The sequence below is a fragment of the Poecilia reticulata genome, linkage group LG8 (assembly GCF_000633615.1).
Source record: "Poecilia reticulata strain Guanapo linkage group LG8, Guppy_female_1.0+MT, whole genome shotgun sequence".
Classification (NCBI taxonomy): Eukaryota; Metazoa; Chordata; class Actinopteri; order Cyprinodontiformes; family Poeciliidae; genus Poecilia; species Poecilia reticulata.
This window is the reverse complement of record NC_024338.1, coordinates 17,105,227-17,132,176: the sequence shown is the minus strand read 5'-3', so window position 1 is coordinate 17,132,176 and position 26,950 is coordinate 17,105,227. Positions and strand designations below refer to the sequence as shown.

The 26,950-nt window shown below is 38.2% G+C and overlaps 1 protein-coding gene across 1 annotated transcript; it reads right to left on the bottom strand.

The window, feature by feature from the left end:
* Positions 1-49: 49 nt before the first annotated feature.
* LOC103468907 (neurexophilin-1) lies at positions 50-26,464 on the bottom strand. The gene is made up of 2 exons (XM_008416291.2): positions 25,336-26,464; positions 50-3,495 (listed from the first exon to the last, which is right to left on the bottom strand). The coding sequence occupies exons 1-2, from the start codon at positions 25,390-25,392 to the stop codon at positions 2,722-2,724; spliced, it is 831 nt and encodes a 276-aa protein (XP_008414513.1). The 5' UTR covers positions 25,393-26,464; the 3' UTR covers positions 50-2,721.
* Between the last annotated feature and the right edge of the window lie 486 nt (positions 26,465-26,950).

The window sequence follows — 26,950 nt, the reverse complement described above, 5'->3', positions numbered from 1 at the left end:
ACTGTCAGCCCTCGGTGAAATGGCGGATTTGCAGCGAACACTTTTTACAAGGTAAGACGACTAACGTTCATAAACTTTATAAGTACGTATGATTAGAAACGTATTACATATTGAAAAATGTGAGATGTTATCACATATTGTAGCTCTATGGCGCTAGTTCACTATGGCGAATGTAGCGTCTAACGGTTGGTAACCATGGAGACAGTGCCACACCGTCATGTAGCCTAGCATGTAAGGAAATAAACTGGTTAGCATCTGTCTTCTGTACGTTTTTAATCCTGCCTCGGTTTAAGAGGAAACGCTGTTTATGACATAGTGACATAAATCATGTGGTGTGAATTCAAGCAAAGTCGGTAATTTGATCAACATGCTAGGAGGAAGGAGGTATGGGCGGGTTTCTAAGCTAGTTAATTCAGACTTCTGTAAATAAATACACCCACCTATGAGCCCCAACCAGGTATGTTACTTTAGCTCGACTTGAACAAGTAGAAGCCATGAATAAACTGTTAAAAATAACTTGGGAAAACAACTTCAGTCGCTTTGTTAAAAACTCCCGTCCCTCACTTCCGGTGTCCATGATGGTGCCTCGATTAAGTAACGTAGTTCCAAAGGGTCAATATTTTGTCCTATTGTTGGTATTTGTGCTACGGAGAACCTAAAGGACATGGAAGATTTATTTTTATTTTACATTCGCAATAATGTACTTACAGTTCAGTTTTGCACCACAGAGTAAAGATGTTTTCAACGAGGCTCTCTTTAAATGTGTATATATTTGCAATTTTCACCCTTCCATGCATGAATTATGATCCCTTATGTCAGGATTTTTTTTCCAAAGTGTTTTTGATTTTCTGATTTCTAGGATTTTTGTTCATGTGATCAGTTGTAAGTTATTTGGAACATACATCAGTAGTATTAGTCTTTACTTGACTCTACAGTAGAAGGACGGATTGGAGGCATGTTTTTTCTGTCATATTGGATTTACTTGCTGTTGCAGTGGATGGCCAGTAGTTGGCGGTGAATTGTGCGACACACAGCTACCCTGTGTATGCACACAGACACTTCAGTGCTCTGTGTGCATTTATAACTTAAAAATCCACAGGAAACACAAGATAGCTGTCCACTGCAGTGACCGTTATGCATGACAGGGTTAAATTGAAATTTATGTCCTAATTTTGGTCTTCATGCTGACGCTCTGTAAGTAAAGTGGCTCAAAGGAGCAGCTAATGCTCGCGCCCCCACAGGACGGCTTTATGTTTCCATCTGGGATCTGCTCATATCTGAACTTTATCACCAATGTCACACCACATTGGCATCAAACTGGATATCTGATCTGTTTATTGGCTCTTCACACCTGCCTTGTGAATGTTCCTTGTTAATTAACCAAAAAGTCGTCGTGTCCTCGTAACCTTTCAACGTGAAAAGATTCAGGCAACTTGATTTATTTCTTGGCTGTGCTCTGATATTGTTTGTGTGTGTAATATGAGACGGGCCAGCTAGTGGCCGTTTATCTTAATGAGAGCAGTTAACTCAGGGCTAAACTGTGGCTGCTGGCGCCGTGCGAATACATCCCAACAATCTTCACTGAATATTCTCTTATCCTCCTTCCCACTGACTCGATTTTTAGGAACACATTTTGCGCTCTCATTGAAGCCTTAATTACATCTGAAAGAGATTAAATTATATGTAATTATTATGATAATATTTTCATTTATTCAAGATAACTGGGTTTACTTTGGTGAATGCAGTATTTGTCAGGAGAGAGGGAGAGAGCAATCTCCTGCACACAGTCAAAGTTATCAAGGCGTGAAATCAGGAATCCTGACGGCAACAAAATGTAATCTTTTTCATACAGAAGGGACAATAGAAGGCGCCGCATACCCCACGTCTCCTTCTCCACTTTAATTAAAACAGCTCTGAATCTCTGCATCTCTCACCCCGCTACCTTGTACTCGCTCTCATCAGTGTGGAGGTTCCAATTCTGCACCACCGTACAATCTCGTTATTGCCTTCACACCGAGCTTGTCCTAAGCCCTGGACCTGAAATGCTGCAAAGCACTTTCTGTTTATTTATACATTTTATTTGGAGGGGATTTAATTGATGGGTATATTGGGATTTGCTGATGTTTGCGTCAGAAGTTTTGGCATTGTTTTGGCACCGAGTTCCCTTAAACGTCTGCCCTTTGAAAGGTCTGAGCGTCACTTTAATGACGCTGCGGTTGGTTACACTCCACATTCATCTGCACTTTGTGAGCAAATGAATACTTTATGTTCCCCGTGGTCTGTTTAAATCATCTTTAGAGAGCACAATGTTAAACACGACATGATAATTATCATAAACGCTGAATCTGTCTGCAGCTCTCTTGTGAATTACCGCACCATTTAAAAGCCCTCTTTCAATTCTTGCGACTTTGCAAAGGGCGATTAAAAAGGACACTGAGATAAGATTCAGAAACGACTAAATTGATTGGAGGAATGCTGTGCAGATGTTCGAGTTTCAAAACAGGACTGAGGTAAAATGTGTTGGTGGTAGAGTTTCACTGCCAGTCCCGGATGTTTCTTAAATGCATACTGTAGTTTGCATATATGTTTTTACATCTTACAATAGTCAGGCTACATGTTTTGTTTTGTTTTAAGGTGTCTTGCTGACATTTTCCGCCCTTGTTTCCTCCTCACATGTTCAGTCACCCCCGCTTTTCCTCTCTCCTACCCCTCATGCTTCCTCTAGCCTGAAGGCAGGTAGGGCATCTCATTGTGGTAGTTGTAGTCCGGGCAAACCTTCTGCACTAGGCGGTAGTCCGTACTGTAGAAGGAAATGTAGATACAGATGACTTTGAAAGGCTTGGAGCAAATCCAGGAGACGTGGCTCTGGGTCTGCTCCAGAAAGCAGGTCTTGGATGGATCGAAGTTGCACAACGAGGTGCGCTTTTGCCGATCCACCTTCTCGTAGTCCACGCGGCAGTTAAATATCTTGGAGTCTTTTGGGTAGACGACGCTCTGGCGCTCCAGGTCGAACTCCACGGCCTTGACTGGCGGGACCAGGCTGACGGAGATGTTGCCCTGACCCGACGAGTTGTGGCGAAAGTATACGCTGAACGTGCCGTTGCCGTGATCCACAATCTTGCCGGTGATGAGCAAGTTGAGCCTCACCGTTTTGATGTTGGAGTAGAAGTCTCCCCAGCCGAACATCTTCTTGAACTTGCCGGTTTTAACAATCGGCCGGCGCTTGACCCTGGAGCTGGAGGCGTCTGGTTTGAGCAGGTCACTGCCTAACATCTCCCAGAATTCTTGTTTGGAGAACTCCTGCTTGGAGAAAGGGACTGGGGAGCGGTAAGGCAGCTCCAGGGATGTGGAGTTAGCAGCTCTGCTTTTACTATGCTGCATCCATCGGCTCAGGGGCGAGTGAGAGGCTTGTCCGTTCAGAAGGCCCGCCGTCTTGGAGGAGGCGTCCGAGGAGCTCTTGGAGTTGGAGGAGTCATCTTCTTGACCTATCACCACCTTGGGGTAGTTGGTGAAGATGGGGAGAAAATACAGAAGCCATTAGTGATTTAAAAGGAACATAAAAGATTGTAAATGTAAAAAACAGAATATATGTACTTGATTACTGTCCTTAAAGGGTCAGTATTATGTGTTTTCCAGTAATATAGTGGCATTTTGTACTGTAATGACTTTGTAATTTGACACCCTGAAATTGGGCCTCTGTTTAAAAACTTTGCTTTCAAAAGGTAATCACAACATGGCTCCTCTATTAACCCTTTAACAACATTTGTACCAGCGTTTCACTGAGAAGTAGCTCCTGTGATGAGCTCAGCAGATGCGTAGTTCCACAAGATGTTTGCTAATTGCCACTGGCTAGTCTGAAGGAGCTGAATCTGGGAGTCACAGGGGAGGGTGGAAGCTTGAAAGCTTAAAAACTGCAGCTCTGAGGAGGAGCTGCACCTAGAAGGCGGGGCTAGGTCCACTCAGGCTTTTTGAGCGAGTGAGTGGTTGCCATGGAGACTAAATGGTTTCTCAAACATGCTTTAAAGAATCAAGGCAAAACTGTTTTTGATGAAGGAGTAACGTTGTAATGTGAAGCTCAGAAAAGCGGATTTTACATCATGCTGCCCCTTTAAGTAAATTTTTTGTAGTATTTTGGGTATTTATTTTTTAGGGAACTTAAAGAATCACATGCCTAAGATGAATATTACACATTTGACTGAACTATATTTCTATGATGCTTGTTGTCACTCGTTCCTTTTGGTTTTTGTTGTCCACTGTCGCTGTTTTTCTTTACTAAAACATAGTTAGCCACAAGCTATGCTCTTCAAAAGAAGGAGAACCAATCACAGTCGCCGTTCACACCTGAGATTTGGAGTTACATCGTTAAGAGTCACAGCCTGAACTCTGGTTTTCTAACAAAACTCTGGAGGCGATTAGAGAAACTCAACGGGAGAAACCAGCGTACCAGATTTTAGCTCAAGGTTTCATGTTTGTAAGAAAGAAAGTCCTTTCTTTTCTTTTGCGTTTAAATTTAGTTAATGGGTGAGAACATTTTTGAATAATACAAAAAAAAAATGAAAATAGCTCTTTTTTGTTTTGCATTTTTATGGTGAAGTTTTAGCAGACAGTGTAGACTTTTAGAAGCAGCAGAGCGGTTTTACATTTCAATGTCTCATCAGGTGGTTTCAGTAAGTTATACCTGATGAGATGGAAAGCAATGCACAGATATAAGATAATATAATTTTGTACTTTTGAATACTTTAGTATTTAGAAAAGTAACTACTTTGGTACCTTTAGGTAGACTAAATTTTTAACTGAGCAACTTTTGCTTGTAGTTGAGTTGTTGTAGTTTCTACTAGAGTTGAGGACCATTTTTAAAGTCATGTTCACTGTGACCTTCTATTAATGAGACCAAGAATTTTTACATTTATCAGTAAAATTATGTTATTTTATTTACCTTAACTGTAGGAGAAGATGCAGCATAATTCCCTGAGCTCTCTGGGCTGCTACAGGAATCAAAGTAAATGTTGAGAGCTCTACTCTGGTTCAGCTGAATCAATAGTTGTTAGAGGGGCAATTTTCTTCAGAAGGCTATAAAACGATAAAGAACCTTAAATACAAAACGCTCTGAGTTTCTCTGACAGCAGAAGTTTACAGGTTGACTTATCCTCTCAGACTAAACATGTACATTAACAGCTTGGCCATTTGCTGAATCTTATTTTTACTGACAGAACATTCTCTGATACACACGATTTAATTTTAGTATTTAATCTTTTTTTTTTTTTATCTCTTACACCTTGCAAAGGTTTGTCACATATTTCTGTTGTCCCACAGTTCTATTGATGGTTATGTGTAGCTGTTGACGTCGTTGTAATATCACCGTGTTTAAATAAAAGTCTCAGTTTAACAGATTATGCAAAGTGCAGTTTAGTGACAAACGTACCCAAAGATTCATTTTTGGTTTTATCCACCAAAACATTAAGAGAATCCACACTAAAAAAAACAAAATATGTGTAATTTACAGTAAAATACCAACAGCTTTGGTTGCAAGGAATTTAACCGTTTAAATACAGTAAAATTTACCTTAAATTACTTTTCTTTTTTTTTTACATTGCACGTCAGTTCATAGCAGAATAAAGATGGCAAATGGAAACGAGAAATGGTTCAAACAAAACCTGGTGTGGGATGAAAATTTCACTTTATGAAGTTCTGCTATGAAATCTAAACACTCAACAAACTCCTTGTGTTTCACCTTAATGGTGGTAGAGCAGAGTCAACTTCTCAAAACAAAATTTAGTATTTGCTACAAAGGTGGGGAAAAAACGTCAGAAAAATAGATTTTTCTGCGTTATTAAATTTTTCTCTTCATGGAGAAAAGTTTAAACATTTCTTCAAGAGCAACCACAGACAGTACATCTATGAACAAATCTCTGTTCACATAGTTTATTATTTTTATCTCCTGTTCATCTGCTCAGCAACTTAAGAGGTTCTTTTTGTTACATTTTTCTGTTTATTCAGTCAGCATCTAATACAGAAAAATAATGATGTTTCTTTTTTTAAATTCAGGATATGATGAATCCTGAATTCATCATATGCAAGATAACTTGCTGAAAGAGCAACATTTCTGTTGATACAAGAACAATCTCAGGGTTTTAAGAAACTTTAGATTCAGTCATTAATTGATAACTTGCCATACATTTAAAATCTTACCAAGTGTTTTTGGTCTATTTTCTACTGCAAATATGTTGAAATAATTGACTTGAAATGAGACAAGCTAACTTAAAAGTAACTTTTAAGCAACATATAACAGCTTGTTTGAAGTCAATAATTCCTTAATATTGATGAAAAAGTTTTAGATCCACTAGCAGATTGTTTCACTTATAACAAGTTTCTCCATATTAAAAGTTAATTTATCTGGCAATAGAACATGTATTTTTCATCAATATTAAGAATTATTTACTTAAAACAAACTAGAATATCTTGTTGAAAAGTTACTTTGGAGTTAGTTTGTTTTATTTCAAGTCTACTGAGATATCTGCACTAAAAACTAGACCAGAATTACTTGATAAGAGTTTGTGTTTTGCAGTGCACTATGAAGATGTGTGTAACTTTGTGCACTTACCCAGAACAAAACATTATTATTAATTTTTACTATCTTTCTCCCCACAGTTGTTTTGCTTTGTCACACAAACTGTTGTGCATTTTTCAGTCTCTTTTTACGTCAAACCCTCACATTACGCCGTGTACTCTGGAGAGTTTCTTCTGCTTCTACGCACTGCGATCAGAGGATCAGAGAGTTGGAGGAAGGGGAGTTGGGCTGGCAGGAGGGCCCGGGAATAAAGTGTAATGTCCAATTACGGCTTCCAGTGTTCTAATTAAAGAAAAAAAAAGACCTATCGGCTCTCAAACAAAGCTGTCAGACGTCAACATCAGCTGGGGGGAGGAGGAGAGGAGATGGTGCTGCTGCACTCAGCAGTAGCTTTGTGAAGAGAGTGTAAATGTGTGAGCGAAGTAATGGATAATTATTCAGCGGTAATGATCTATTAGCAGGTAGCTTCTGTCTAATGTCGCAGGGAAGTTTTCAGCATTGTGTCATCCTTTTGATTTGGAGAACTCACACACACACACACACACACACACACACACACACACAGATACATTGTGAAATCTGATTTGTGTGAATGCAAACAATAAGTGATGCAAATGTAATATGTGTGTGCGCTTCACTTGAGTGGATTTTACAGAGATACATAATGCATGCATCGCTGTCTGTGCTCTGATCCAGTGACTGTCTTGACTGCCAGGGCTTCCTTATACAGGCTTAGTCAGGATTATTATGTCTGACTCATTTCTATTCCATTTTCTGCAGCTTTCTCAGCCTCAGTTGTATTTGTTAACTTGCAGCGCAGTCAGTCAGTAGTATTGATTTTCTGTCGCTGTAAAAACATGTATTTCCTTTCATAACGATAGGCATCGCATTTCAAGTTCCACAAAAGGGATTCCCGGTGATGTGGTTGTGGTCTCGTGTTTGGACTCAGTAGAAAGGATTCCCGTTTTTTTTTTCTTAATCTGAATTTATTCCTGAGGGAGCTCTGCAGGCCAGACGGCCTCTGCTCTGGTTACCTGCCTGCTGCCGCCGCTGCGCTACACGGCCGCTGGGTTCCTTCAGATTCCCCACAGGAACCCAAACAACCCCGACAACGACTACTTCCTGTTCAGTCAGAGGGGTTTGGTGCTTTATCTGAGGAAAAGTTATTATTTGAGAATAGTTTTAACAGAAAAAGGAGCCCAAAAATACTTTGACACATCATTGCCATCTAAGGAAGAGGATTAGGGCCACTGAAAAAAAAAATATGTATATATATATATATATATATACATATATATGTGTGTGTGTGTGTGTATTTTTTTACTTTCTCCCACTAAAATTCTGACTATAAAAATTCTGACTTTTTCCCCCCAAAATTTTGACTTTATTCTTCTACGATTAGGGAAAAAAAGTCAAAATTGTGAGAAAATGTTGACTTTTTTTGCAATATTCAAAAAAAAATTCTTAAAATTCTGACTTTTTTCCAAAATTTTTGACTTTGTTCTTCTGAGATCAAAACTCAGAATTTTGAGGGAAAAAAAGTCAGAATTCTGAGAAAAGTTTTACTTTTTTTCCCCAGAATTCTCAAAATTCTGAACTTAGTCTAAAATTGCAGATCAAAACTCAAAATTATGCACAACAAAAGCAGGATTCAGAAAAAAAGGTGAGAATTCTGAGATTAAAGTCAGAATTCTGAGAACAATTTGACTTTTTCTCAAAATTCTGAATTTTTTCCCCCGACATGTTTGACTTAAATCTCAAAATTCTGACTTTTTTCTCAGCAGAGAAAAAGTCAGAATCTTTTTTTCCAGTGGCTCTAATCTTTCATAGCCAGGGCTTCCATTGATGCACTACTTTATGTTTGATTTGTTGTCTCCAATAACTGCACTTGTCTCCTGCTGCTTCTAACAAAATCTCCTTCTGCAGCTGTAGAAGCGGTTTGATTTCTCTCAAACTGACCGTTACATTTTGGGCCATTTTGTAATTATTCTGTGGAGCCGGAGGAGCTGAGGAGCGATGCAGCGAGTGTTGTGCTGTTGTTGAACAGAAGAGACTTAAGTGTCTGGCACCACTGGAGGTGTCGGATTCAGAACGCAGCGTCTTTGTGAAAGACAAATGTTAGTCTGAGCTTATTACGGCTGATAGAAAACCCTGAGCTGCTACAGTAACGACTTCTACAGAAAAAAAAAACATTTGTTTCTGCAGTCAAATTGGATTTTATGTTTTAGCTGCATGTTTGTTTGTTTATGTTGAAAGATGTATATTGGATTATGTGCCGTTTCTGTGCAGAAACAGTTTTCTTCTGTTAATATTTTAACAAGCTCTGCTGCTTTTACTTCACCCAGGGAAAACTGCATACTGCTACAACTCTTTTGCCTCCCTGCATTTAACTAGTAAAGTATATGAGCTGTGGTATCACCATCAGCAGTCCTCCAACTTCTGCTCTGTAAGCAAATTGAGATGGTAAAGAATAACCTCAGAGTTTAGTCTTCTTTTATTAGGGTAAAAGATTAATGCATTTCTTCACTTTAACAGAATGTTTTAAAGTGCATGCGCACACATTATTTTAATCATCAAACCTTGAAGTTGTCTGATTTGCAGGGCCGACCCTAGCCTTTTTTGGGGCCCCAAGCGGCCCCCTCAATACCAACATGGTTTATCATTTCTAAAATACTCTATGCTGTCATTAGCATCATTTGTAATTAGCTTACATGTCAGTATTGTTATGACCCTTGATTTTAACTTTACAAGAGCAGCAAACTTTTTAAAAAAGTGTTAAAGTTTTTCATATTATTTTAATTATATGAAAGTAAAAACCACTAAAAACCTCATGGTCATTCCACCAAATAGTAATATAGATATTATTATTTTGTGGAATAATATTCATATTTCTGAACTCTTCCCGAGTTAAAACATCAGTGTTTTTGTTTCTTATTTTCTGTAAATAAAAACGACATTTTTTGCTTGGAATTAGGAGACATGTTGTCAGTAGTTCATAGAATAAAAGAACAATGTTCATTTTACTGAAACATAAACCTATAAAAAGTAAAATCAGAGAAACTGATCATTTTATGTGGTCTTTTATTGTTTTCCAGAGCTGTATATACAAAATCAAGCTACTCATGCTAGCTTGGTGTTCTTGGGGGCCCCCTGGTGGTGTGGAGGGTTAACTCGCAAATATTTACCCTCCACATATGCGATTTGGGTATTTATATCACTCAAACAGGGCGAAGCAAGTCATCCTTCAGTGACAAATCAGCCAGACACATGGTGGAATGGCACTTTGGAAATGCCAGAGCAAATTCCTGTCAGCAGCGTAAGTTTGCTGCGTTTCATGCTCGTTGCTGGCGAGACTTATCCGGGCTCTGAGCACTGCAGGCGAAGTGTGGGCGACGGGCAGTCGGGCTCAGAGAGGGGGCGGAGGTCCGGGGTGATTCTGTCATCATTTGTCATGTGCGCTAAGTGAGTCAGGGGAACGGCTGGAGAGGAGGGGAGGTGACTGTGGCTCCGTCGCTGTGGTAATTGTGAGTCACTCAGGCTCAGTGAGGCGGGCCGCGGGCCTCTCTCCCAGCAGGAAGTTCAGGAGGAGAGCCGTCCTCATAAGCCTTCCTGCTCCACTGGCAGTAATCTGCCTGTTGAAGTGACAGGTACCCGGTTTTAACGCTTTTTCCCTTGGCGACTGATGCACATTGTTGATATAACGCACAAATCAGAGGCTGAATTAACCAAAATCTGCGATTTGCCTTACAGAGTCTGGTGACAGACAGATATAGAACATTACTGAGATTAAATGTTGTCATTTCATTACATTTCGCTTTCGAGAAGATGCATTGTTTTGGTTTAGCTTAAAAAAAACAACAACCTTGTTTGTAGTTTTCTGTGTTGTAGTTTGTTGTAGATTGTCTCTGTTGGACTCCATTAAGTTTAAATAAAATATATATATATTTTTAATATTTCATCAGACTTTCAAGTTCTTTTAAGGTTTTGTTTTACGAACTTTTCAAACCCTTTCAGTTTGTATTTTGCGAATTATGCATAGCTAATGTAATAAAATGGTTGTTAGCTTGGTTGAACTACTGAGCCTGTTTACAGGGGCAGTATCATGTATTTCTCAGGCTCTTTGTGTCATTTTGTAACGCAATCAAGTAATTATGTTTTATTCAGTTATCAAAGCTCTCTATATAAAACATTTAGAGGTTGAAGCTTGTGAAAATTGGTTTCCAGGTTTGTGAGAGGAAGTGTTTATGCACAGCTGAATTTAAGAATCTATCAAACATGCATAAAAGGATCAAAACAACACTGGTTTTGATGAGGGAGTGACATTATAAAATGACATAAAGCTCAAATAAATACATTTTACATAATACCCACACTTTGTTTCTTTATATATATGTATTCTGTGTATTTCCAAGGTTTCCCTGGAGTAAAGAAAGATTCCTGAGAAGTCTCACATCTTTATCCCAGTGGGCAAACCCAGACCATGCAGAGTTTCCTCCAGTCTGAGCTGGATGCACACGATGTTTACCCAGCGTGTCTTGACACATCACATGTGAAGCTAGCACAGAGTTTTCACTGCAAAAACACAAAGTCTTACCGAGTATCTTTGGTCTGTTTTCTTGTATGCTTGAAGTAAGACAAAACTAACTTACAAGCAACTTTTAAGCAACATAAAGGTGTTTGTTTTAAATCTATAATTCATTTATATGGAAGAAAAAGTCATATTTCCACTGACAGATTATTTCACTTCTAACATGAGAACAAAGTCTTGCCATAAGTGAAATAATCTGACGATGGAACTCCTACTTTTTTAATTGGTTTTTTGAAGTTTGGCCATTTTTATTCCTATTTATCTCAGAGATTGTTTTCTCATAAACCACGTAACATTTAGCTGGGAATCTATCAAAAGCAACTTTACAGATTCTGATTTCGATAAAGAAGCAATTTTAACCCATTTTTCCATCCATGTTCACAACACACAAACAATTTTGGCTGGCATTGCCTCAGCTTCATATATGTGACATGCCAAGAAAGTATGCAAATTAAATAAAAATGAAATGTAATACAAGCTTACTCACCACTTAATTAAGTACAACTTAACACCACTAATCTGGAAATTAGTCAATGCATTTAGCTACCTAGATATGGTGACTTGCTAACATCCAAAGAGAACAACAAGGTCAAAGAATGAAAACATATCTTTGAATGAGCCATGATTGTTGGTCGTTTGTCGCTTTTCTCAGAAACTGCTGATTTACTGGAAACTAACCTTTCCAGTTTACAGAGTTTGGTGTGAGAAAGAGCAAATATCCACTGATTTTCTTGGACAAACATGTCTTGTTGATTTCAGGCCAGAATAGAACGGACAGATTGTATAGAAAGGCAACAGTAGACTCAGGAAGAATGAAGAATGAAGCCTTGACTTTGCAATTCACAATCTGAATTCCAGTCGTGAGGTTCAAATGGGAAAATCAGAATTTGAAATAAACGAAATGAAAGTATCGACTAATAACAGTTCAGGCTCGTAACAGTGTGAGGAAACTTTTTCTTCTCACACTTCCTCCCCACAGTTGACCATCGTTAAATTGCCACAGCTTTCCTGAATATTGATGCTAATCACATCTGTCCCTTTAGGGCAGCGGTGTTAAACTCATCTTTGGGCCAAATCAAGATCATGAATGCTCTTAAAGGGCCGGTTGTGCCAGAATGTATTGATAAAACCTGATCACCAACTGTTAAAATATCAAAATCAAAGTTTTTGTGGTACTAATTTGGAAATATTTGTGTGTTTTTTGTCTGGTTTTTAAGAGTGGAAACCAAAATGGAAGTACAAAAATTAGAATTTTGCATAGCCTCTTTTAAAGAGATGAATAATTATCCAAACACTGATTTAATTTAGCATATTTTTATTTATTTGACATCAAACTGAAAACTGATGTCAATGAAAGTTTTGTTGATCATGACTGATTTGTAAAAGCAACAAAAACGGCAAACCGTCCAGGATGGAGGATGTTTAGCAGTGTAACTTTCCAGAGTGAACGTGTTTGATGGCGGCAGGTTGCTGTTTACTGAGCACCAAGTGACAGACAGACAGACGAAGCTGGTGATCAAAGTGGAGCGTTTACATGCACCTCCCTGCATCTCCACTGCAGGAATCAAAGCCTGAGCTGCAGAAAAAAGTGAATATTTGACATCATGGCACTGTCACCGTGTTTTAAAAATGTATTATAGTAAAATGAAACATGATGGTCTGAAGGTTTTTCCTCCCACTGTAAAACATTTCAGCTGCATTTAGTTGTGTTTACTGTCTTCTGCTTTTTAAGGCAAATGAATTTAGCGAGTTGTAGATTTTGTGAGTTTGTGAAAAATAAACTTGCAGCAGTAAGTTGTGTTAATTTTTTATTAGAGTTGAATAATCTAGAGCAGGGATGTCAAAGTCAAATACACAGAGGGCCAAAAAAAACAAATTTGCTACAAGCCGAGGGCCGGACTGGTTTAATGTTTATTAAAACATATTGAAATGATTGCACATAGCCTATTGAACCAAGACCTAACAGAGTGTATTATTTAACGATTAAATGAATAAAGCAATATTTTGTTATGGCTCTGTCAGTAACTTCAAGGGAAAACATTTTTCAAGAGGCAAACAGCAACAAATTTAATTGTTTTTAAAAACAAAATATGTTTCTTAATATCAAGATAAATGCATAAATCAAAGTGCATGCATTATAAACTGAAAATGCATTACTGTGCTGCTCTATGATCCTACCGATCACTGCTTTCAAATAGTAAAGTAAAAAAATAAATCAAATCAGTTGTATTCTTTCTCATGGCTCTTATCTGCAATTTTACCTGAATCCATTCAACTGAAAAATAAATACAAAAAAATAAAATAAAATACAAAAATATATGGCACACAGACAAAACAATACTTCATTCAAAGAAAAATCACGTCTTGTAGAAACAAATGTAAAAATTTAACTGAAACTTATAAACTGAAAATACGTTACTGCTCTGTGATGCTCACTTGTCTGAGGCTGAGCCTGATACTTGGAGGTGTCTCATCTTTTGTACAAGTTCATCAATGTTCGGGGTGAGGCTCTGAGCTGATGAATAATGAAGCCGTTTGGGCGCGCTGTAGTCACTTCGCGGGCTACCGTTGCATTATGGGAAATGTAGTGTTTGCAGGCAAAACACGAGCGGGCGGCTCTGGCTTGCGGGCCGGTTCTCATAGTAATTAAATATCATTCAGGGGGCCATAGATAATTGATTTGCGGGCCGGATGTGGCCCGCGGGCCTTGACTTTGACATATGTGATCTAGAGTTTAAAAAAAAACTGAAAGAAGAAAAGGACAGGAGTGGGAACTATTTCCCAGAATGCTTAGCGGCATGTTTTTCTATCCTGAGGAGGAAGTGCGTTGCATCGATCCGACTCTTGTGTTTTATTTAGGCAAATGTTTATTTTAATGTTCTGTTCACACCAAATGTTTCTGAGCTGAATTCATTATGATGTTTAATAAAATTCATTATCAGATCAGAAATTTTGTTCACGCAATTCAAAACAAATTGAAATTATTCTAAAGTAAAATAAGTTATTTTAACTTGATAACAGAGAAATGTGTGATATTTAGCTAGTTTTTTCTTGCATTTTGTGAAATATTTGGTTTAAATTGCAGCATTAAGTTGAAACTCACAATTCCTGATTAATGAATTTAAAAACAATGTTTAGACAACTTGTCTCTCGTTGTTAAATCAACTTCATGAACTTTAATTTCTGAGTAAAAACCAAAACTATTATCTTGTTGACTTAAATGTCATTTTTAAGGCAGCAGGTGGACTTTCATGTTCAAGTTAAACCACATTCATATGTTTTACAGTGTCGTTGTGATGTGTGTCAGTTGTTCTTTTCATTGTTTTGTCTTTTCCGCTCATTCAAAAACACTTGGAGTCAGGTTAAATGATTTATGAACGCACAACAAATGCCTGGGCTGTGTACCGACACGCTCGGTAACCGCTCCGCTTTCCTCCTAAAGCCTTCATCTTTTAAATGGCATACATTTTTTATTAAAACACAAGCAGCTAAGGTTTTTGTGTCTATCACTGCCTCGTTCTTTACACCTCTCACCCCCTCCAGATGCAATATGCTCACTGCAGGAGGTTTCTCCGTTACATGATTAAAGTCTGAAAGTGGCAGTGGCCTAATTATTCCGCCGGCTTGTGTAGATCTAAGAAGAGGTTATTGAGAGAAAGGTAATTTCTCCAGAAACAAGCCATTTGACTCTCAATGAATAATTTACTCTCGCTTCTTGAGGTCACGGGAGCTTAAGGTCTGCCGTGGGTGACTTGAGTCTTTTTATTTGAAACTCTTCCCCCCACCCTGATCCATCCAGTCTTTATGCATCCTCAACCCTTTCACCCGGCTCATTCTGCACACGCTCAGTCGGTGTGCGAGCGGCTCCCCGGGGAGCCGAGCTCATTTCGTATGTTCAGAATGAAGCCTTGCTTTGAATTGCCTATCAAATTTTTACATTATATGATATCGACAAGTTGGCGGTGTGAGCAGGATGGAGAGTGGCGGCAGGGGACGCTTTCGCCCCGACTCTTTACCGCGAAGTCCAGGGCAAAGCAGCGTCTGATTGAACTCACTTGATTGAAGCCTTTAATGTAATATTAACACCAGCAGTATATCCAGAAATGAAACTAAAAAAAACTTTAACGTACATTCCTTCTTAATAAAAAAGAGCTGCAACGAGACATTCAGCTCAGAAGACGAGGTAATGCTCACCAAATGTTACAAAGTTTATTTTGTCTAGTTTAGTACAAATATCTTAATACAATTGGAATAAGACGAAACTGACTCATAAGCAAGATGTAGATGCTTGTTTTAAGTTAAGAATTGCTTAATATTTCACTTATATGATTGGAAAAATGCCTTGTAGGTGAAATAATCTGAAAAATGCTAGGAGAAGGTGAATCTCTCAAATATTGATTATCACGCTGCAAAAATACAACATTTTACCAAGTAATTTTGGTCTAGTTTCTATGGTAAATATCTTAGTACACTAAAAATAAGAAAAACTAGCTTACAAAAATATTTTAAGCCAAATATAAAAACTTGTTTTAAGTCAATTTTAGTGAAAAAGTGCAGATTATTTCACAGATGTATTTCCTGCATGTTACAAGTGAAATAATCTTCCAATGAAACTTGAACTTTTTAATCAACATTAAGGAATTATTGACTTGAAACAAGCTCCTAAGTTATTTTTAAGTTTCTTTTTTCATATTTCAAATGCACTAAGATATTTGAGTAGAAACTAGACCAAAATACTTGGTAAGATTTTTTATTTTTTTTGCAGTGAACAGAAAAACCGGCCACTAACCCCCAACCCTCTGGAGGGGGTCACCAGAAAATATCATCATCTAAACATTTTAAAGAGGAAAACGTTTCCTGGCTACTGCAGAATTAAATGTTCTGCTTTGTTTTTCCTCTTATGTCAGAGTCTCAAAGAAAACATGAAAGCCAGTAAATGTCTGATCGACGCCTCTCTGTTTCTGATGCAACCAAAATCCTTTCTTTGCTTGAAAACTCCACATCCACACAGTCTGTCTTTTAATATCACATTCCGATTTATTTGTCCTGACAGGAGAAGCAAATGAACAATTGTCTAATATTTCTGAATGGTTTGAAGCTTAACCAACTGTCTCAATATTTTTAAAAAACAAATGATTTATGTGCATATTGATGGCATTAAAATTAGCCAAGTGACTCAAACTAAAATCTTAGTAGTTGTTGATGAGATACTGGATTTGTATGTAAAAAGATGGTAAAATCAATGGATATTTTGTGTAGAGTTTATTTTATTAACCGTTCTTGTATGTAATATATTGCAATAGTGTTTGTGACGCTACATGTCAATCCATAAGATTTTATTATTTCAAAAGAAATGTCTAAAAATAATGTTTCTAATGGGCTCTTCATTTGATCTTGATTATATTTGTGAACTTTTATTGTATATCCTTATATGTAAGTTGTGACTTATTTACACTTATATGTATAATTATTATTATTCTCTGAGTTTTATATGATTTTTCATAATTACAAAAAGGTGAAGTGAGACATATTTAAGCGCTATATTTTGGAGAGATGAAGTCTTTTACTTTGAAGAGCGCTTCACAGGATGTGGTTTTGTCGTCACTATCTCTCTGCCTTCCGTGGAATTTGGTTGCTAGGTAAGGAGCAGTCATTGCTGTTAGCAGTTGTGGCCATTGTTTCAACAGAAAATATTCAGCGAAGGCGATTTAAGAAACTTTAACTCGGTAAAAATCTTGATTTTATTTATATTTGATGTGAACTTCTATACGTCTCTTTTTATGTGTGGATATGTACATTCAGCTAATGATTTGCTAATAGTTTTTCAAAGATTTTTTGCTAACTATTCTGATATCGCCACTTATTCAACAAGTTGCTGTTGAGACTTTTATTTACAATTTCGCAGAACAGCAATTAAGCAAAATGCTCTTAAATATAGAGGTGATTCACTTTGGAATAACCTTAAGAAAACATTTTAAAATTATGCTAATTTTAAAAGGTATGTGGTTTTGATCACTTCTTCTAAATTTGTGTTGTATTAGACTTTTTTATTCTGGCATAATATACATTTTTTTCCATTTAATAGGGGATGTGGGCAAAAAGCTGCTCTTTTTAAATTTATCTCTGCATTGTTGGTATGCAGGGTTGTGTAGTAACTAGTTACATTTACTCAATTACCGTTTACTTGAGTAACTTTTTTATGTACTTTTAGGAGTATCTTTACTTTGAGTAATTCTATTAAGTATTTTTACTCTTACTTGAGTACAATTTCTGGATTTTCTACCCACTGAACATGTTTTCACAAAAAATTTACCACACCTGCTGTGTAGATATGTACTTAACTTTATATTTTGGTCCATCTGATGATGTAATTCTTAAATATTAAATGATACATTACTCAGTACTTTTTGCCAAATACTTTATACTCTTACTTTAGTAGAATTTCTGGGTACTCTACCCTACTCTGTTTGCGCAAATAAAATATTATGTTCTAAAATATTCTAAATTGTAGCTTCAACTTGCTGTAAAGTGGGGATCTTGGTTTTTTGGTTCTTCTCATTTTGGGATAGTTGCTCCACTTCACTCTGCAGTGGTTCATTCTCAGTTCAGTTAAGAAATCAATGTAAAATTTTGTGCACTCAGCCAAAATCCTGGCGCTCTCCCTGTGGCTGTGCTCTGCTTTTTTAATTGAAAGCCCCTGGACGTTCCCTCTGCGGGTCAGGTCGGTTCTTGACATCTACACTGCTCTGACCCTGAAAACCAGTGTAGCGTCGCCGGCCGGCCAGCCGGCGCGCTGGTGAACAGCACGCTCTGCGTCCGTCCATGCAGAACTGACTGTTTACAGATTGTCAGAGAATTGAGAATATAAATGGGCTCTCGCTCGCTGCTCTAGCTGCGGTGTGGTATCAAACGGTCGTGGTCACACTGAGAGGAGGCCGGCGTGTGCCTGGGCGCCTGCGGCATCTGGAAAGCTTCGGTTTCCCTCCCCACCGTCCACTGACAGCCCGGCGTTCCCCCTTCAATAAACCCGCATCCCCTGATCCCAAAGCGCTGTTTCTAATATCGTCAAGTTTCCAAAACATCTTCAAACAATGAAAAGTTCATTTAATGTCGACTCCCTCTGAATCTCCACAAAACATTCACACAATTTCTGCTCTTCTCAGCTCCAGCTGAAGCGCTCTGAAATTAAAATGAGGATTTTCCTGTTTGTTCTTCTTCATCTCCGTGTGAAAGTCAAAGGCATGTTTATCCGGATCCCCTGGGAGTCCCACCTACTCGTTCCACCGCTTTCCTTTAAGTTGCGCACTGTAACCGCCAACCTACGGATATCCTTCCTCTGCTTTGTCTCCCAGGGAGCATTGCCACAGTAAATCGTAAACATTTTCTGTCTGAGGTCGGCTTACAGCTTCCAGCTGTCAGTTTTCAGCCGGAGGGAGGGTCCGACTCGGCGGTCCAGGAGGGATGAAGTGACCCTCTGGGGTCACACCTGCTGTGGTTCTGAATAAGTCCAGCTGTTTCACCCTCCCAGGCAGGTGGTTCAACCGCTTCCTCATGTTTACATATTGTTTCTGGGAGTGCTTAGTTTGTGTAAATGAAAGAAAAAGACGAGAAAATGTTCAAGAACCATACATTGTGACATGATGTCAACAAACCCTACTTCTTTAGGGGTAATAAGTAAAATTTTATTATTATTTTTTTTATCTTTTAGGGCGTTAATCTAAAATTATGCCTTTTTTGGAAATTATGTGGATAAAATTAACAATTGTAATCAAATGTATGTACAGAAACATACATTCAAGGCCACTGAAAAGAAATTAAAAATTGATTTTTTTTTCCCTCAGAAATAAAGGAGTACATTTCCGCTAAATAACTCAGAAATTTTGAGATGAATCAAAAATTTTTTTTAGAAAAACAAGGAAATTTGAACATTAAAAAATGTGATAGAAAAAAGCTCAGAAATTTTGAGATTAATCCAAGAAATTGTCTAAAAACCAACAAAAAAACCAAAAAAAATTGAGTTTTAAAGTAAAAAATGTTCAAGTTTTAAATTCCAAATTTTTTTCTCACAAATTTCTGAGATTTTTTTAAAGCAAATGTTTGATCTCCCAAGCACAGAAATACTTTTGTTATTGTTTTATAGAAAATTTCTGAGATTAAACTCAAACTTTACCTCCTTTTCCTTCTTTCAATCTACAGAGGCACTCATACGCCACTGACTTTAAAATTAGACTCAAAATTGTTTACATTTTTTATACATCATCAGGCAAATCTGGTATGAAAACTCAAATCTGATTTGATTTACTTTCTAAGAACTGTAACAGACTTGGGAAAGTTAGGAAAGAGGAAGAGGAAGCTTTTATGTTTTGTTTCAGGTATATGTGGGGAAAAGACTTTCTCGTTAATCTGCTTGCAGTTTCAGTTTACAATGAAAACAATCAGAGATGAGACTGATGCAGATCAATTTGGTTTATCGATGAATAATTTCCAATTTGTGTCCTCATTTGTGCACAGCCTGCATTAGTAAATCCAAATGCTTTTCAGCAGGGAATCCCAGACTGCTGCAAATGTTGCTTATACCTTTGGCCTGTTCTGACTCATACAAACATGCATTTACCATAAAAATGAACGAAACGCCTAATTAATTTACAGCTGTGACAGAGTGATAATAAAAGGACTACAAAATTATCTCGAGATGTGCGTCAAAGTATGTGGTCAAACTTTGTTTTTCTACTAAAGTCAATACATTTAAATCCTGGAAAGAACTGGAAATGTTAGTTTTGATGATTTTATTTAACTTTAGCTGAAGTGCTGATTACAGCCAATGAAGGGAAATTGACCTATTGATTATTGCATTACATGGTTAAAGGACGTTTTTACATTTATTTTTTAGCATTTTTTAACCTAAACAAAGATCCTCACTGCAAAAACAAAATCTTACCAAAAATTTTTAGTCTGGTTTCTAGTGCAAATATCTTAGTACACTTGAAATGAAAGAAAACTAACTTACATTTAAGTCAATAATTCCTTAATATTGCAGAAAAAGTTCTGGTTCCATTGGTAGATCAATAATCTACCAATGGAACCAGAACTTTTTCATCAATATCAAGAATTGTTTGCTTAAAACAAGCCTCTATCTCTTGCTCATAAGTTAGTTTTGTCAAACTGTGTATTGTGTGTTTGATAGTCCTTGTTGATTCCTTCATGTCGTTCTGTAAACAAATCTGGTTCATGTCTGATCATCATCTGGTCGAATGTTGTGTGTTTAAAACCAGACTGTTGATGTTTTCATGTCTCAGTTTTGACTTTTCTAAATATTTTTCTTCTGTGTTTATTCATCTAAAACGTGTCAAACTCGAGGCCCGTGGGCCAAATCTGGTCCACTGTAGCTTTTTATGTGGTCCTCTAGGTTCCAGACTAAATACTAAGTGTGCTTGAATTTATGTTATCAATCAAATCAATGCAGTTTTTATCTACAAGGACTGATTATATTAATAAGTCCCTAAAGTTTCTTGAGAATTATTGTAGAAATTCACACAAAATCAACAACTTTTTTCCGCTAATACCTAATTGGGAGTTTATTGCAGGTTTTTCTCAAAATTATCCAAAACGTTCTCACTTGTACTAAACGGCTTCCTCGGCCTTAACACATGTCAGATTATAGTCAATAAATAATAAAATGGCAGATTTATCTTCACAAATAAGCGCATATATTTCCAAATTGTAACCACAAACACCTTGATTTTAGTATCACGAAATCCTGAAGGAACTGAAAAGATGTTCAGTAATGTGTAATTTTAAGAATTAATTGATATTTTAACAGTTTGTGATCAGGTTTTATCAATGCATTCTGACATAAACTGCCCTTTAAGAGCCTTCAGGATCTTGATTTGGCCCCAAACCAAAATGAGTTTAACACCGCTGCTCTAAAACAAAGGGCGATCCCATGTCAGCGCCGCTCGCCGTTTATTTTAGAGTTGACTCACGTCAGATGGTTTTCTGCCAGATAAATGTTTCATTGTGCAGCAGCATGTCCAGAATCTGTGAGCGGAAATGCCTCTTGAATGATTGTTGTTTCCCTTTGAGCATCTGTGTGGGACATACGGTGGAGACAGGAGGTTCATGAGCTTTGACAGCAGAGCGGTCCGGAGCAGCGACCCGGCGCAGGATTAGCGTTCACGGTTTGGTTTTCTCTGGATTGGGATGATTTTTCTGCTTAGTGTGGGACGAATCTGTAAGGACAAGGTGGCTGACCCCGCCAGGAGGACGGGCGTGACTCTGAGAGTTTGTGACAGTTCGGAACGGAGAGGCGAGTCCGATGTGGTTAGAGTCATCGTCCGTCTGCTTCTGCGTTTTAACCTCACACTCAAATCTGAGGGTACACCCAGTGTGCAGCTACATATCTGTATGCAAACTTATCAATTAATCAATCAGTCACTAAACACTGTAAACGAGTGAAAAGGAAGCAGGAAGAAGAAAAATCTGCCACTTTCTCAATAATTACGACATGAAGTTTCAGGGCTGCATGTTTTAAATTAATATAATTTGTAAACGTAATCAACTCCAAACTGCATCAAGCTTTTTTTTTTTCTTATAACGTGTTTTAAATTGATTTATAGTATTGTATTTTTCAACTCCTCTTCCAAACTGTACCAACATGCTTTTGTTTTAAAGCAGTTTCACTTTTGAAATCATACTTCCTCCATTCAAACATAACTAATGATATTTATGAATTAACCAAATCTCTTAGTTTTAAGATATTTGATTGAATAAACTTTATTAAAATCTAGCTCCACAGAGTTTTCTGTATCTGAACATTACTTATTTAATGATGCATTGTGATTAATAAAACAGTTTTAGTGCAAGTTTGTAAATGTCTTATGTGATTAAAAAAACCCTGCTAAAACTAAGAGACCACTTTAAATGATCAGTTTCTCTGATTTTACTCTCTACAGGTTCATGTTTGAGTAAAATGAACGTTGTTTTTTTTATTCTATGAACTACTGACAGCATGTCTGACATTACAAGCATAAATTTAATATTTATTTGCAGAAAATGAGAAATGGTCAAAAAAGCAAAAAAGATGCAAAGAGAGCAAAGTTTATATTCGTTTAGAAACAAAAATACTGATGTTTTAACTCAGGAGGAGTTCAGAGATCAATATCAGGTGGGATCACCAGGAGGTTTTCAGTGCAGTTAGTTTCTCCAGAGCTGTATATAAAAATGTTGCATTGTGACCTTCAGGTTTGTCGAAACGCAGAAATCCAGATTTATTAGGATGAAATCTAGCCAACAGAAAGCAGACGCAGAACGAAGCAGCCACAGCGAGCCAACCTGATGCTCTTTCCACAACATTTTATTCCTCATTGTGCTCAGCATGAACAGGCAGGAGGAGCCGCAGGGTCTGAAGGTTATGCTCCTCTGCTGCAGGGTTTCTGCTCCTGTTAACATGTTTGATTAAAAACATTTTGAACCGGCGTGCTGAATAGGAGGAGGACTGCGTCTCAAGGCAAAGAGGAGCAATCTTGAAATAATTGCAGGCAGAAACGGCCTGTTTTCCCCAGCAGAGTTCAATGGCACTTCATCCTTTTATTGGTAGATGCTCATTTTGTTGAGAAAGAGAGGCGCATTCAATTAACCTCATCCATCCCAAATCCCATGAACCGCTCTGCTCTCTGCTGTGCGTGCAGCTCTCGGCTGCAGACCGTTTCCCAGGAGGTTTTCCACAGGTTTAGATGTGCAAACCTTCCTGTTTTCACCCATTCTGCTGTTCTTTCTGCTCACCTCTGCGTCTGACTGTACCTGATTACAAGCTGTGGGTTTGTGGACATGTGGAACAGTTTTAACTCCACAGCTGCTCAACAGACAAACCAGAAGTTTTTTTGTTTTTGTTTGTTTTTGTTGTTTTGTTTTTTTAGAAATGCACCGATCAACCAGATCAGATAGTTTTTATAACCACATTTTTTAAATATAATTAACTCAATATACTTCACTAGTCCTACCAAACATGAAGAAGCAACATTTAGTTTTATCAGAACAAGAATCCAGAGAAACCCAGACTAGTTTATAAATTATTCTTATTAAACAAGAAGATGCAGTTTTATACTTTTACTTTTCTGTTCATCCGGAGAAACTCCTATTAGTTTGTAAATTGTGGAGTACTTTTTATTTTTATGTTATTTTGTTTGTACTTCCTCTAATTCTTGTAAAGCACATTGAATTGCCGTGTTTGTGAAAATGTGCTGTATAAATAAAATGACCTGATTTTAACTCTGATCACTGAACTGCAGGTCAAAGTCGTTCTTAGGATTTCTGTTCGTTTCAGAATCAGCAAAACAGCTGCAACTATTTTCTACTTCTTTTTAAAAAGAATGGATGAAAATTAGAGCTTTATATAAGTTAATTTAATGTCTGTTGGATTGAAAACAACAGACAATAAAAAACAAAGGTCAAACTGTAAAACAAGGCCTGGTAAAGCCTTATTGATCTAGTGTTTAATGATTATTGATCCACAACTCCTGCATTCTGTGATATGAGCGGAAAGTGTAAAATAAACCCACAAGTTGAAGGGAATGAGTGGGATTTAAATGTGGGAAATTAAGCTGAAAACTTTTCATAGTAAATGTGAAATGTCTGGTTTGTGTTTGGAGCTGCTAAATACCCAACTATCATCCCAAATCTCCACAGATTATCGTCTTCCTATATGCACGACGGCGCTCCAAATCCAGAGAGCTCACTGATGAAGAATAACACAAAACGCTGCCAAAAATAAACAATTTCTCAAGCAGTCAATTATACAACTCAGATGGTTTGGATTATTCATAACCCTCCATTCAAACAGGGAGAATTAGCATTTGAAACACATCATTAATCATATAAACAACAAGCCGAGTGGCACCTTGTATTAATAGACGTCGCTCGCGAAGGATCCCTGGAGACGGAGCCTGTCTGGGAATTACTACAGAAAATAATCCAAATCAGAATTTTTAATGCAGAGTGGGCTTATGTGATTATATTATTAAGTGCTCCTCTGCTGCATAATAAAAGAATTACTTAATATATTAATTCCTTCCTAATTTATCAATGTCACAGCTAATGAATTAGTGCAGATCTCCTGCTGAGAGACGTCATGTTTTCAGTCTGATACACGGTCTGGCAGGAAGGAGAGGAAAAAAAAAGCCCAGGGATGAAAGACGACAAGCGCACAGAACTTGTCACTTTACTGGGAGAAAGGCAGCAGGAAACGGGAAACGCTTCCCAGATTTTCAGGGAGCGGGAAAAACTTTCCTACTGCTGCAAATCAGAAGAATCTCAATCACAAGGTCATGATGAGCGAACGGAGCAGATCCTTCATCGGCTCCCTGGGCTCCAGGATGACTGAGCTGCAGGCAGCCCAGGGGTTTCCCCAACACAACCATGTTTTTCAAGTTTCCTCCAGTGGATCCAGAACCGTCTTCTCATTAAAACGCTGCGTTTGAGTCCCTCAGCATGAAAGAGGAGTGGGCGATTTAAATTTGATTGCAGGTTATGTAAGGATGGCAGCGTTTATTCTGTAGTTTTTGCCTTTTTGGATTCACCAGTCAAACGGTTTGGGTCGTTGTTCAACAGTCACACTGTGTGATTATGATGCTGCAATTAGTTTGAATTAAAATGTGTATTTTTTTTTCTTCTTTTGTTTACAAAGAAGTGAGTTGATCGTTTTGGTAAATAAAACGTGCGTCTACAAAATAAAAGTTTTCCATTTTCACCATCGTTTTGCACTTTACGTGACCATATTATAATGTGTCGCCTCGCTGTGAAAGAGCTCAAACATCAGACTGAATGGCAGGTCGGGACCAGAAAGGCGCTCGGCGCCGTAATCCTCCTGGGAATAATGTCAGCGCAGCTGCCCGTCCGGAGCCAAACTCAGCCCTGCTCTCTGCCTAATTAGAAAAATAACATAAAAATCAGCGTTTTCAGCTTCCAAACAAAACAGACAATGACTCCGTTTGCATGTTGGCACAAAGAGACAGCTGCATATTTCACGCAAATCTGTCATATTTGAATAAGTTGTGAAGTTTTTGTGGGTTCAAATCGAAACGGAGCAGCTCACGGTGAGTGCGCCACGCATGAGGGGGGGAAACACTGAACGGTGCGTGGAAAGCAAAGTGTGACTTTCTGCCCACTCCCACTCTTTTCTTACCAAACAAGCGGTTCCGTTGAGGAGGAGCAGGATGAAGCCGCGGTTGGGACGCATCATTCCGGCGCGTAAATCTCAAAGCCGCCCCTCCCTCGAGAGAATAATTAGAATCAAAGAAGAAGAAGAAAACCCAGCAGAGGGTCTTTTTCCTGCTTCAGGACGACGCTCTTCCCACGGCACCGGATCCCGCTGGGCTGACGCACGGTCCCATATCCAAGGCACAATGAAGTGCTGCTCCCGCAAACAAACAACACAGAAGAAGAAGCTGACTTGGAGCGCCCTGTTCTGTCTGATCTCTCCCCCCGCCTCTCCAGATCCCGTGTTTGAACTCAAATTAGTTCAGCTGCGAGAAATCCATTTATATACGGTTGGCTGTTGTCATCCATTTACCAAAAAGAAAAAAACAAAAAGAAAGGAAGGAAAGAGGAAGAAATCATGAAGTGATCCCAGCTGAGAGTGAAGAGACTTCAGATCTGCTCAGTGATGCTGGTAGAGATCCTGGAGGGAAGGAGCTGCAGCCTCCTGCACAAACTGAGCGATGCTGAGACTGGCAACGGCGAACAGACGCTTTAACAGTTTCTTTTCTCCCTCTCTCCCTGTGTGTGTGTGTGTGAGAGTGTGTGTTTGTGCATATCCCCCTCTTCATCAGATGCCTTTTCTCCCTCCCTCCCTTGTCTCAATTACTCTCCTCCCTTCTCAGTCTTCACCTTTTCCAGGTACTTTTTTCCATCTCTTACTTATTCCAGTCAATAGTGAAAGAATTTGCTCTCCTTTCTGAGCTGCTTCTCTATTCCAGCATTTTTTAACCCAAAGGTGCCCTCTTCTGTAGTTTCCTGCATACATTTCCGTCAGTGAATACATTATGCTTCGCAAAAGTATAAGTAGCGATCAGCACATGAATAAACATTGAAGTAAACAATTTCATTTCTGCTCTGTGGGGTGAAAGGTGAGACCACTTCTCTCTGGAGTCTTTTGCAGACATATTTCATTGCATTTAGCTCCTTTCATCAGCTTCCCTGTCTCTGCTAAATCCCCACAGCATGATTCCACCACCACCATGTCGAGGAGTGTGTTTCTGTGTGATGTGAAGTGTTAGTTATTTGCATCTTCTTCCACATGATGTGTCTTTAAAGGTGAAACAGATCTAATAAAAATCATTACAATAAAGCGATGTGGTATTTGTGTGTAATTTTTATTTTTTTTTTGTCTGTAATAGTCTAATGAATTTTCTTTTCATGGGAATAGGGAGTAGATATTATTGAAGAGTGACACGTGATGCCACTCTTCGAAACTCCGCCATGATGGACGCCAAAACGACCGATGCGCTCCTGTAAAACCTGTCAAAAACCGCACATCTGGTGGCCTAATATCGCCTTTATTTAGTTGATCTCGCGTTAAAAATGGTCACAGGACGCTGCGGGGTCAGCTATAGAGAAAAAACAGAATGGAAACCAAATTTGTGGTTTTATTGGGGAAAGAGACGGCGGTGATGGATATCAGCCGTCAGTCATAATGACTGGCAGCTCTCGGTGTAACCGCGGATTAGCAGTGAACACTTTTTTACAAGGTAAGATTACCGTTCATATTTATAACTAACTGTGATTAGAAGGACATCACA